A 13,845-nucleotide genomic window follows, 5' to 3' on the forward strand; every position below is an offset into this window, starting at 1 on the left:
GGTAGCTCCCCTGCCCGTCCCATCCCCGGGGACTCATCCCTCTCCCCCTGGGCCAGGCCAAGATCGCTCCCATCCCTCCCCAAGGCCTTTTTCTGCCCTGGGTGCCACCTGAGCCCCCCTGCAGCCCCTGCCCACCCTCAGTCTGCTGCCATGGATGGCACCCTCGTGCTGCGTTGAAGGGCAGTCCGGACACCTGGGGGCTCTGGGCAGGAAGCCAGCTGTGACCGTGCGCCTTTGTCCCGTGGGTTGTTTCCTCACCAGGAGAACTAGGAACTCAGCCCTTTTCCTTCTTCCTACTGTTGAACAGCCCTCTCACTGCTCTGCTTCTGGAAACTTCTGCCTGTCCTGGCTGCTGCTGGAAGACTCCCGACACCCAGGGCGGTCAGGTCCTCATCTCCAGAAGCCCCGGAAGGGGGCTTCCACCCAGTGCCGCCCATCCCATGCCCGCCTGGTGACGGTCCCCTTTCACCCTGTGGCTGTCCCTTCGGGTACACTATCTCCACTTTAGGATCTGGGCCTCTCGCCAGGGTGAGGCTCCAGGGAGGCCTCTCCAAAAGGCCTTCCTGGACCAGCTGGAGCTTCGTGTTCTTACCCACGAGCTCCTGTCTGGTGTGTGGAGCCCTAGGGCCACACTGAGAAAGCGTGAGCTCCACAGCAGGCTTGTGTTGAAACACACACACACACATTTTTTTCTCCCTAGCTTGTGAGACTGTGGATTCAGGATGAAGTACCTCTCTGCCCCTCTTGGGTTTCAAGGGAGTATGAGCAAGAGGCCGGTTTAGGCTATGGGACAGAGCGGAAGGGTCTAGTGTCTGATCTGGACAACATAGGAACACTATGATTTGCGATGGGAAAACCCACTGAAGTCCACTGGTCAGGTTTCTAGAACCCCTCCTACCTAAGTCACAGCCTTTGGCCACACACAGGCAGACTGTTTATTCAGAGGAGACTTCCCTGAGGAATGTTAGCACCCACAGTCTCTCCCTCTTCAGCTGACCTTCTGACCAGTTTACTAGCTGCCTAAACAGTCTTTTTCCCTTCTAGAGACATCCATTTAGCTACAAGAAGGAGAAATGTGGGAGGCAGAGGAGGTGAGGCTACAAGTAAAAGAGTGACAGAATGAAAGGCCCTAGAAAAAAAGTCAGAGGGCCAAAGGAAAACCATCTTTCATTCAGACAGCATTTCTCCTGATCACAAAAAATTTACATTTATGCAGATTTTCATGGTTCTAGTAAAACAGAGCCTTACTGTAGACTCTGGGTGTTGTTCTATCATAGGGGTAGGGTTGCTGCTGCTGCTAAGTTGCTTCAGTCGTGTCCGACTCTGTGTGACCCCAGAGACGGCAGCCCACCAGGCTCCCCCGTCCCTGGGATTCTCCAGGCAAGAACACTGCAGTGGGTTGCCATTTCCTTCTCCAATGCATGAAAGTGAAAGTGAAGTCGCTCAGTCGTGTCCGACTCCTAGCGACCCCATGGACTGCAGCCCACCAGGCTCCTCCGTCCATGGGATTTTCCTGGCAAGAGTACTGGAGTGGGGTGCCAGGTAGGGCAGGCACAACCTAATCCGCCCTGCTCAGCCGTTGGTCGGCACTGCAATGGGCCCCACCCCCAAGCGAGTAACTCAAGGAGGTACCATTAGTGGTTCCACTAAGCCATTGGTCGGCACTGAAGTAGGCCCCGCCCACTCCCCTTCCTCTGTATAAAAGGAGCCCACATTTGGCCTGGGACAAGATAGTTTTTTCTAAGGCCCTAGCTTGCCGTCTTCTTGGTCTGCTAGCTTTCTGATTAAAGTCGTTCTTCCTTGTCCCAACAACTTGTCTCCCAATTTATTGGCCTGACATTTGGTGAGCAGAACTAGCTTGGGCTCAGTAACAAATTTTGATGAGCCAGCCAGGAGGAGCCTTGATGCTTGTGGCTAGCTGGCCCCACGTAGGGTATTTTCCGGTAAGGCCTTAGGAGCTGCTGGGACCACTTGTCCTGAGGGTCTAACCTTCAAAATTCCCTGAAGTGGCCCTGGTTGCCCCAGGGCATGGCAGTTGGAGCAAGGAACTGACATTCGGGAGCCAACAGGTTCCCTATACCATATACAGCCGTGAAGGTTTTCTCTTCTCAGTTAAGGCTTTTTCCTTTAAGGGAAAAGCCAATTTGTTCATTTGACTGGGATATCTTGTTGGAGAGGGAAATTTTTGGACTCTTCCTGTTGTGAACCAGTTCACTGGGTTTTGTTTGGCATTTGTTCAGGATGGAATCTCTTTGTGCTTTTGATATTCGAATTTCTTGTGTTTGTGTGTGTTTTGTTGTTCTTTTTTTAAATGTATTTATTTTAAAAATTTATTATTTACTAATATATTTTTATTTCTAGCTGCACTGGGTCTTTGCTGCTGCACGTGGGCTTTCTCTAGTTGTGGCGAGTGGGGGTTACTCTTTGTTGTGGAACATGACCTTCTCATTGCAATGGCTTCTCTTGTTGCAGAGCACAGGCTCTAGGTGCACAGGACCCATGTCCCCTGCATTGCCAGGCTGATTCTTAGCTATTGGACCACCAAGGATGTCCGTGTTTTGTTATTCTTGAACTTATAAATATGGGAATTGTTTGTCCCATCATCTTAGGAACATCTGTCCCTAAGGAAAGCTCTTTGGAGTGTATCTTAAATAAATGGGTAAAAATATAGCTGTGGGCCTATGACTAAGAAAGAGATGATATTCTTCTGGAATAGTGTGTGGCCCTGGGACTTCCTTGATGGGCCAGTGGTTGGGAATCTGCCTGCTAATGCAGAGTACACAGGTTTAATCCCTGTCCAGGAAGATCCCACATGCTTTGCAGCAAAACTCATGAGCCTGCACCACAACCACTGAAGCCGGTGTGCCCTGGAGCCTGTGCTTGCAACAAAGAATAGCCCCTGCTGGCCACAGCTAGAGAAAGCCCACGTGCAGCAATGAAGCCCAGTGCAGCCAAAAAATGTAAAAAAATTAAATTAAAAAAAAAATAGTATGTGGCCCCAGTATACATTAGGATCAGGAGAGCAATGACCCTTGAACGGCTCACCTCATTATTATACAGTCTTGCATTACAATTGTTTTGTGAAAGAGCACGTAAAAATGATGAGATCCTGATGTAGAAGCATTTATGCTCCTGTATCAGGAGGAGAAGGCAGAGGCTGCTGCATCATGGTAACAGCGACTAAAGGGAAAACCTGTTCTGCAAGAGGGAGGGAAGAAAGCGAAAGTGAGGACATGTTATTTCAAAACTTGAAACTCCTCTCTGGCCAACCTAGCTCTCCCACTGGCTGAGCAGACAGCAGTTGTTCTAGCCACCCCACACCCACCATGCTACCAACATGTTTACTGCCTCCTGTTTCCCCTACTTATGGGGATCAGTTAGAGGTTCTATGTTAACCCCCAGCTTCCCCGATAGCTCAGTTGGTAAAGAATCCACCTTCAATGCAGGAGACCCCGGTTGAATTCCTGGGTTGGGATGATCCCCTGGAGAAGGGAAAGGCTACCCACTCCAGTATTCTGGCCTGGAGAATTCCAAGGACTGTATAGTCCATGAGGTCGCAAAGAGCTGGACACAACTGAGCGTCTTTCACTTCACTTCATGTTAACTCCCAGGCACAGGGACCTGGTTTGGTGTCACCATTTAAGACCCAATAGGGCACCCAGTTTGGACCGGGAGCCACTTCTGGAACAGGGCAATTTTCTTTGTGCTGATATCCTGTAGGAGGTTTTAATGCAGATGGCCAGCCGGCTTGGTTTCTATGGATGCACAAGCCATTCTCAACTCCAGATCTGTTTAATTGGAAAACCCAATAACCCTACATACTGAGAGGACCCCTTCCATATGACTGAACTTTTCACTGCTAGCTTTTCACTCACTATTCCTCCTGGGCAGGCACTCATACTCGTATGAATATGATGCTTGCTGGGGATGAAAGAAGGATAGTCTTTGACAAGGTTAGAGAGGAAGCAAACCAGCTTCATCTAGCAGATCCAGATGGAATTCCAGAAGCAAACCTGGCAGTCCTTATTGCCGAGACCAACTGGGATCCTAATAATGGAGACATGCTGCTCCTAAAGCATTATAGGAAGTGTGGGTCTTTGAAAGATCAGGCAAAAGACTTAAACAAAATTCAAGAGATACACCAAAAACTCAGTGAGGATCCATCAGAGTCTCTAGAAAGAATTTATCAAGCTTATAGGCACAATACTGGTGCAGATCCCAAGGCCCCTGAAAATATGAGAATGGTAAATATGACCTTCATTGGGTAAAGCGCCCAGATATAAGAAGAAAATTACAAAAATCAGATGATGCCTTTGGAATGAGCCCTTCTCAATTGATAGATGTTGCTTTTAAGATGTTCAACAACAGGGAACAAGGTCAGAGTAAGAGGATGCAAGACAGAACATAACTTTTCTGGCCACAGCGTTGGATTCCTGGAAAGCAAGTACCCGGGAGAGAAGTGAGCCCACACGGGGAGGAAACAATGTGTTTACTGTAAGAAGGAAGGGCACAGAAGGAGTGTCCCGGGCTGAAGAATAAAAGAGTAAAACAACAAAAGAAAGACAGGAGCCTCCCATCTGGTAGAAAGACAGGAACACTCTGATGATGAATGAAGAGGCCTGGGGGCTCCCTTAGACTTGAGGTGCCCAATTCCACTTTCCCCGCAGGGTCCCAGGTAACTGACAGTGAGGGACAAGTTGACTGACTTTCTGATTCGTAGACACCAAGGTGACACAGAAAACATCTCAGTCCATCCTGGTCTCAAGAGTTTCTGGAAAAGTACAAAATTATTCTTTCTTACAGACCTCTAGAATGCCAGTTAGGTGACCTCATCTTGAAACACAGTTTCTTATATATGCCAGCATGTCCAATCTTTTGGGTTGAGATCTCGTTTGTAAATTAAATGCTCAAGTAACTTTTTTTTGTCAAAGTAGCTTGACATCAGGGTTCCACCAGTGCATGCTGTAAGCTACAGATGGCACTCATAGACACCCCAGAAAAGGTGACAGAGATCTTCCCCACCGCTTCTGCCCTTGAGGTCTAAAAAAAGGTAAGGCTGGAAGTATGGGCTGATGGCACCCTGGAAGGCCAAAAATGCATGGCTAATACAAGTCCCATTAAAAAGGGACACTGAGACACCTAATCTAAAACAATACCCTCTGAGGCAAGGGACCCGAAAGGGAGTTCAGCTAATTCTTGAAAAAACTCTTAAAACAGGACTGATTAAACATTGCAGGTCCCCGAATAACACCCCATCCTCCCAATCAAAAAGCCAAACTTGGACTTTCTGGGTGGTGCAGTGGATAAGAATCCACCTGCCAATGCACGGGACACGGGTTCAATTCCTGGTCCTGGAAGATTCCACATGCCGAGGAGCACCTAAGCCCGTGAGCCACGACTACTGAGACAGTGCGGAAACTACCGAGGCCCGTGAGCCTAGAGCCTGTGCTTTGCAACGAGAAGTCACAGCAGTGAGAAGCCCTCGCAGCGCAACAAAAGAGTAGCTCCTGCCAGCTGCAACTAGAGAAAAAAGTGCAGTAAGGAAGACCCAGAGCAGCCAAAAATAAAGATAAATAAAAAAAATTTTAAATGCCAAACTGAACAGAGTATCACTTTGTCCAAGACTCAAGGGCTATTAATGAAATAGTTCAAGGTTTGCACTCTGTGGTACCTAATCCATTGTTGTTTATTTGCTAAGTCATGTCCAGCTCCTTTGCAACCCATGGACTGCAGACCACCAGGCCCCTTTGTGCATGAGATTTCCTAGGCAAGAAGACTGGAGTGGGTTGCCATTTCCTTCTCCGGGGGATCTTCCTGACCCGGGGATTGAACCCATATCTCTTGTATTGGTAGGTGGATTCTTTACCACTGATCAACCTGGGAAGCCCAACCTAATCCACACACTCTGGTTAGAACTCTTCTGGGAGAAAATAACTTGTTCTCAGTTTTGGACTTGAAAGATGCCTTTTTTTCTGCATTCCTATTGCAGAAGAATCACAGCAGCTGTTTGCTTTTGAATGGCAGGACCCAGAAACACAGAGTCCAATAGTATTGTTGGACAGTCCTGCCTCAAGGACTTAAGAATTCCTCCACCTTGTTCAGAGATAACGTTAGCTAGGGACCTGAGAAACTTGATATTGGATGAAAAACTCTTATTCCAATATATGGGCAATATGCTTTTAGCAAGACTTACACATGATAAATGTCTACAAGATACCATAAGAACCCTGAATTATTTGGCCGATTGTGGATATAAGGTCTCCCAGAAAAAGGCCCAAGTACGTAAGCAATAAGTCACATACCTGAGTTTTGTCCTTTCCCATGGACAGTGAGGGCTTTCGCCTGCAGGTAATCACAGGCTTGGGAACACCCACGATTCACAGACAACTCAGGGGGTTTCTGGGAATGGCAGTATTCTGTTGGATTTGGATCCTGAACCACGGGCTCATAGTAAAGCCCCTCTATGAAGCTTTAAAGGGACATGATTTTGAGCCCCTTACTTGGAGTATGGAGTGCAAAAATACATAAATGGGGCCTAACCCACAAAGGACCATCCAGTGAGTCACTCAAAATTGCATGATTTGTGTGAAAAATAACCCCAAGACTGCTGTCAGACCTCCCCAGATAGGGACTCAACACAGAGGAGCCCGCCCCACTGAGGTCTGGCAAACAGACTTCACTCAAATGCTTTGAGTCACAGGAAATTTCAGATGCTGGCTAGTATTTGTGTACACTTTTTCAGGGTGAGTGGAGGCATATCCCACCAGGAAAGAAAAAGCCTCTGAAATGCTTAAGGTTCTCCTTAAGGAAAGTAAAAGTGTAAGCTGCTCAGTTGTGTCCAACTCTTTGCAACCCCAAGGACTGTAGCCTGCCAGGCTCCTCTGTCCATGGAATTCTCTAGGCCAGAATCCTGGAGTGGATAGCTGTTCCCTTCTCCAGGGGAATCTTCCCAACCCAGGGATCAAACCCAAATTGCAGGTGGATTCTTTACCATCTGAGCCACAAGGGAAGCCCTCCTTAAGGAAATAGCCTCCCAATTCAGACTGCTTCACTCCCTTCAAAGTGATGACAGGCCTGCTTTTGTCTCTAGCAAAACCCAACGAGTGTCTAAGGCACTGCAAATTACTTGGAAGCTACATTCATCCTGGAGAACACAATCAGCAGAAAAAAAAAAAAAAACAAGAAAATGAACCATGCATTAAAGAGGAGCATTGCTAAAATATGTGAAGAGACTAATTTAATTTGGGATACAGCCTTGCCAGTTGCCCTGCTACTAGTCAGAGTGGCTCCTAGAAGTAGGCTTAATTAAGCCCCTCTGAAATATTGTATCATTGTGGTCATTCCAGATGTCTGCCCGGGCAGGAGAGTCTATAAGTGCTCTGAAAGATTTAGCAGTTGCCAATTATGTGAAAACTCTGGGCACTATACTAATCTCTGTTCATGAGTTTGCTTCCAGCAGGTCTGACTATCCAGTTGAGGTAGGCTCGCATCCTTTTGCATCTGGAGACCAAGAGAGTTTTCTCTCATTAAAACCCAGAGAGAATAAGGGCCTGAGCATCAGCTGATTGCAAGTGGACAGGCCCACACGTGGTCCTTACCATGCACTCATCTGTCAGTTTAGCTGGAGTAAAGCCATGGATTCATCACACTTGGGTTAAGATAGCCCATTGTCATCAGAAAATGACCCAGCTCTTGGGATTTCCCTTGTGGTCCTATGGCTAAGACTCTATGCTCCCATTTCAGGGGGCCTGGGTTCCATCCCTGGTCAGGGTACTGGGTCCTATGTACCGTCAAATAAATATTTTAAAAAGGGAGAAAATGACCCAACTCCTGAGAGACCTAGAGAGCAATGGGTTTGTGAACCCTTAGAAGATTTAAGGTTACTCTTTGAAAAGGGTAAATACTGAGACTAAATCTTCATGGTAGGTACTTCCCTGGTGGTCCAATGGTTAAGAATCTGCCTTCCAATATAGAGGATGTGGGGTCAATCCCTGGGAACCTGGATCTCACATGCTGTGGGGCAAATAAGCCTGGCATGCCACAACGACTGAGCCCATGCACCACAACTAGAGAGAAACCTGTGAACCTGTGTGCCACAACGGAAGATTCTGCAGGCCACGACAAAGATCCTACGTGCCGCAACTAAGACCTGATGCAGCCCCAAATAAATACATCTTTTAACTTTCATAGAAGGATTTCATTATGTTCAAATAGTTGTAGATAAAGAATTGTAGTGCTTACTAAAATTGTAACGAATATTCTCAAGATAAAGAATTGTAGTGCTTACTAAAATTTTAAGGAATATTCTCAACCCAAAGCTGATCAATTCCATTTCAGAATCATCTCCTCATCGCCCCTATTCAACAGGAAGTAGTCAGAAAGATCCTTGCCCCTTTTACCACAAGACTGTGAAATGGACATTGGCAGTGGGGAACAGGGGCGCAGCAGGCACAACCTATAGCAGACTTGCTCAGCCATTGGTCGGCACTACAGTGTCCCTCTCCCAAGACCCTCCCCTAAATGAATTACTGTCAACAAGCAACTGTTAGTGGTCCCAGTAAGCCATTGGTTGGCACTGCAGTAGTCCCCTCCCCCTCCTCTGCATAAAAGGGGCCCAAATTGGGACTGGGACAAGATGGTTTTTTTGAGACGCTAGTCTGCCATCTTCTCGGCCTGCTAGCTTTCTTATTAAAGTCATTCTTCCTTGCCCCTAAAAGTTGTCTCCGGATTGGTTGATTCGTCAAGGGGGGAGCAGAGAGAACTTATACTCCTTAACAGTTTCTCCTCCATTACTTTCCCCTACATTTCAGGACCCACTCATGACAGCAGAAACTTCAATGAAACCCTTACTGTGGGATCATCTCAAGCTGCAAAGAATTTAAGGTAAATATTGTAATAGAGCAGTGAGGGCAGCCCCTAATCTGCAGCCATTACTGCTTCTCATTACTCAGCATCCTGTTACCAAGCAACGGGTCCTGCTCAGCCATTGGTCGGTGCCTCGGTGGCCCTCCCCCATAAGCAACCAACTGTCAATGAGTGACCATTACTGGCCTTGCTCAGTCATTGGTCGGTGCTATAATAGGTCCCGCCTGCTGCTGCTGCTGCTGCTGCTGCTGCTGCTGCGAAATAGCTTCAGCCGTGTCCGACTCTGTGCGACCCCGTAGACGGCAGCCCACTAGGCTCCTCCGTCCCTGGGGTTCTCCAGGCAAGAATATTGGAGTGGGTTGCCATTTCCTTCTCCAACGCATGCATGCATGCTTAGTTGCTTCAGTCCTGTCCGACTCTATGCAACGCTATGGACAGCAGCCCACCAGGCTCCTCTGTCCACAGGATTCTCTAGGCAAGAATACTGGAGTGGGTTGCCATTTCCTTCTCCAATGGGCCCTGCCTACAAGCCACTAATTGTCAAGAAAGGAAAGTTAGTGAGTGGATTCAGAAAACAGTGGAGTGATGGTCATGAGGTGGAGAGTGAGGTAACAGGTAGATCCTGGCTTTCTCCCGGAAGCCCTCCAGCTCACCCAGGCTTGGGCCAGCAGGTGAGCCGGCGTGCCCAGGGAACAGACTGAGGGCTGTATCCTGCAGGGCTCCAGAGCCCTCACCAAGGCCATCAACTAGCCTTGGCCCAGGCCTTGAGGCAGCAGTGAACCTCTCCCCAATCCTTGTCTCTGTGGCCAGATAGCAGTGGCAGTCTGCCTGGGTCGCAGTTTGTGGGACCTGATCTCCCCCCTCTTTGGGTGGCCTGAGGAGCTTGAGAGCTGGTTGGATTGGGTGCCTGGCTCCTTCAGTGATGATAGCTGGGCAGAGTCTGGGAACCCGGCCCTCAGGGCGCTGCCAATTGAGATCTGCCTCCTCTTAGCCAGGACTGAGACCTTGGAGGGTGAAAGTTGTGCCTTGGGACCTTTCCCTTTCTTGTCAGGGCAGAGAATAACATTCATTTGGTAGAGACTTACAGGAACATCCTTACCTGACAATGACCTGACTTTAAGAGCAAAGGATCTGTCACCAAGAAGTTTGTAACAACTAATCAGGACCCTCCCTCACCTTGCCTATAAAAGGGCTTTGCTGAAAGTTTTCAGGGTTCTTAGGGCATGAGCCATGCATCTCCTTGCATGGCCCTGTAATAAACCTTTCTTTGTTCCAAACTCCAATGTTTTAGTATTGTTTGGCCTCACTGTGCATGAGGCACAAGGAGTTGCATTTTCAGTAACAATATCACAGACAGTGAGGAGGGTGAGGGAAACAGCTTTCTCAGAACTCACAGGACATACAAGGCAGTGTCTCTGTTTTCCTTTAATTTTTAATCAAAGGCACGTCTCTCCTGAGAGAACCTAGGCTATCCAGGGGCAGCCAGCCTGGGATGGCAGGACAAAGCTGGCCAGATGCTGGTATGCTGGTATGTGACTGTGGCTTCCTTGGAATGCAGTCCTGGGAGGTGATGGCAGAAGCGCACGCTTGGGGACCGAGGTTCACTCTCGGGCTACATTTTGACCTGCTGCATGGGTCTGAGGCTCGGGGAGACGGCAAAGGGGCTCCCCGTGCTCTTTTTGATGTCCTCCACTGTTAGGCCGTCCCAGAGCTCCATCAGGGTCAGCCCTGTCTTCTTGTGCACATCAAACACGGCCTTCTCGGTGATGATTCGGTCCACGCACCGCTTCCCAGTCAGTGGCATGGTGCACTTCTCCACGATCTTGGGTTCGTTGGCCTTGTTGCAGTGCTCCATGGTGACTACCACTCGCGTCTTGGAACTGGACACCAGATCCATCGCACCCCCCATGCCTTTCACCTTCTTGCCGGGTATCATCCAGTTAGCCAGGTCACCGTATTTGGAAACCTGCATGGCTCCCAGCAAGGTCAGGTTGATGTGCCCCCCTCGAATCATGGCAAATGATTCATCGCTAGAGAAAAAAGAGCCCCCGGGAAGAAGGGTGACTGTCTGCTTGCCCGCGTTGATGAGGTCCGCGTCCACCTCCTCTTTTAATGGAAAGGGACCCAAGCCCAAGATCCCGTTCTCACTGTGAAGGTGCACGGTGATGTTGGGGCTGATGTAGTTGGGGGCCAGGAGAGGGATGCCGATGCCCAGATTGGCATACATGCCATCCTCAAATTCAAGAGCTGCCCGCTTGATGATCCGTGTCCTTATGTTATCTGAAGACGTGCAAATTTCATCATCCTCTTTCCGGACGGTTAAACGCTCAATTCTTTTCTCATATTTTTCCCCCTGTATTATGCGATCTACATAAATGTTAGGAACATGGATGTCTTCTGGGGCAAAGGACCCCACGTCCACAATTTCTTCAACCTCCACCACGGAGGTTCTGGCGGCTTTGCACATGGGCACGTTGAAGTTCCTGGCGCTGGCCCTGAAGATGACATTTCCTGCCCAGTCGGCCTTCCACCCTTTCACCAAAGCAAAATCAGCGGTGATGGCGTGTTCCAGCAGGTAGTGCTGCCCACGGAACTCCCTCACCTCCCTGGGCTGGCTGAGGATGGCGATGTGGCCGTCTGGTAAGTACCTGATGGGTGCGCCTCCCTCCTGGACCAAGGTCCCGTAGGCCGTGGGGGTGTAGAAGGCGGGCACACCGGCGCCCCCTGCGCGGATGCGCTCGGCCAGGGTGCCCTGGGGCGTGATCTCTAGCTCCAGCTCACCCGCCAGGTACTGGTGCTCACAGAGCGAGTTCTCCCCCAGGTAGGAGCAGATGATGCGGGTGATCTGCTTGGTCCCCAGTAAAAGGCCGAGACCGAAGCTCTCCACCCCCACGTTGCTGCTGATCACAGTCAAGTCCTTCACGCGGGTCTTCAGCAGCGCCCCTATCAGGTTCTCCGGGATGCCGCAGAGCCCGAAGCCCCCGATCATGATCCTCGAGCCATCAGTGATGTCTCCCACGGCCTTCACCGGGTCCGTGTAGAACCTGACGCGCGCGCGGGCGCTGCAGGCGAAGCCGCACGCGCCACCCTTCGCCAGCGCGCGCCCCGAGCGGCCGGCGGGGACCCGGCGCCCGAGCACCGACGCCAGGAGCCGCAGGGCCGCCATCGTCCGCTCCGCTCCGGCTCGGGCTCCGGGCCCAGCGCGGACAGGCGGGGACAGGAGGCAACAGCGCGTCCCCGCCCGCGCGTCACAGAGCAGCGGGCGCCCAGCCGTGATGCGCCCGCCCGCCCGGTTCCCGCCGCTCCGCTCCGTCTCCGCGCTCCGAGGGCCCGAGGGGCCGAGCTTCCCGGGCCGCGAAGGCGGGAGGCGGGACCGCCTGGATCATCTGGAGGACCAGAGGGATCCCGGGCCTGACTCGGAGACCCCGAGGCGACGTCCCTCCCGGGAAGCCTGGGCGCCGGCCTCCTGCTCTCTCCATCGCCACTCTTCCTCCCAGGCGCGCTACTCCCGTCGCAGCCCACCCCCCAAAATTCCACCTCTGGGGCACGGGCTCCAACACCTGTGTCCCCAGCACTCCCCGTCCAGAAACGACATTTCCACGGACGTCAAGCCGGGCCTCAACGACAGCCCCGCCGAAGACCTCTTGCTTTCCTGCATCAAACCTGCTCCTCCTCTGTTTGTCCCCACCTCGGGCAAGAACAACACCAAACCTGTTAAAAAGAGCCACTGGCTCAGCCCTGTCACCAGCGCCTCCTCCAAGCACCCGCCTCCGTTCCCTGCCGCTGGACAAGCTCCCCCACCCCAGCTCCCACCTCGACCCTGTGAGGCTCTGGGGCCTCTCTGACTTCACTTCCGTCCCCCAGAGTCTACTCTCCCCACTGATCAGAGGATATTTATTTTGCACATAAGATAAATGGAATTTTCATTTTACAATAGTTGAGATTCAGAGAAAATACTCTAAGATTACATAGAGAGTTCTCATAGGCTCAGACCCAGTTTCACCTGGAAAGTGTTAACATTTAAACGACTGTGGTACCGTTGTTACAACTAATGAACCAATACTGGAGTCTTGTTATTTACTAAACACCATGACTGACCCGGATTTCATTCGCTTCTCCATTAGTGTCTTTTTTCCTGTAGAATGTGCTTCAGTTTCAGGTTGTCTGGTGTTTTTCTCATGGTGAGACTGGGGTTCTGGGTTTCGAGGATAAAGACCACGGAGGTGAAGTGTTCTCATCTTGTCAGATCAAGGGTGTCTGGGAGCTACATGAGGTGTTCATGGGAGCCCAGGTACCTGGCTGAGGGGGTGCCGCTCTGGTTCCCCCCTAAAGTTACTGCCTCAGGATGTGCACACTTTGGAAGGAAGTCACTAAGTGTAGCCCACACTGAAGTGGGGGAAGAGGCTACACCTCCTTGAGGGGGAGCGTCTCAGAGGGTTGTTTTATAAAAAAAGCTGAATCAGATTCTGCCAGCCTCCATTGCTCTTAAATAAAATAATACTGATTTCATACTTTATATTTTGACCCCTTCTCTCAACCTCCTCACAGTCGCTCCCTGGCCCTCTGTGTTCCAGCCACGGCGGCCCCTTGCTGTAGCTCAGACACACCAGCGTGGGCCTACCTTCAGCATTTCTAGTCCCATTGCTGGGATAAAAGAGGCTCTCCTGCAAACACCTGCTGAATGAATGAATGAAAGCATGAATCCTTACTTTACAGATGAGGAAACTGAGACTTGGAAAGGCAAGCAACCTGCCAAGGTCACTGACTAAGAAGGCTGCAAAATCCAGATCCATACCCGGGGCTCTGCCTAGGAGTCTAAGGGTGTGGGCACATCCCCTCACCCTGCCCATGATGGAAACTCCTGGGGCAAAAGGTAGCTCTGTAGAGTAGAAAGACTCTCCCATTTCTTGGGGAGAGAAAACTTGAACTCACTCTTAGCAGCTCTAGCCTTGGTCCTGCAGAAGGAGAGGATCTCTGCCA

At 50.4% G+C, this 13,845-nt stretch overlaps 2 protein-coding genes across 2 annotated transcripts in view; both read right to left on the reverse strand.

The window, feature by feature from the left end:
* Positions 1–13,845, reverse strand: part of BMP8A (bone morphogenetic protein 8a) — a 40,662-nt gene that overhangs the window by 9,019 nt on the left and 17,798 nt on the right.
* OXCT2 (3-oxoacid CoA-transferase 2) lies at positions 10,418–12,031 on the reverse strand. Its single transcript, XM_005907782.2, has one exon. The coding sequence runs from the start codon at positions 12,029–12,031 to the stop codon at positions 10,478–10,480; it is 1,554 nt and encodes a 517-aa protein (XP_005907844.2). The 3' UTR covers positions 10,418–10,477.

Source organism: Bos mutus, chromosome 3 (genome assembly GCF_027580195.1).
Source record: "Bos mutus isolate GX-2022 chromosome 3, NWIPB_WYAK_1.1, whole genome shotgun sequence".
Lineage (NCBI taxonomy): Eukaryota > Metazoa > Chordata > Mammalia > Artiodactyla > Bovidae > Bos > Bos mutus.

Bases quoted from the DNA above. Each gene is read 5' to 3' on its own strand.
- OXCT2 (XM_005907782.2), bottom strand. From the start codon at position 12,031: ATGGCGGCCCTGCGGCTCCTGGCGTCGGTGCTCGGGCGCCGGGTCCCC.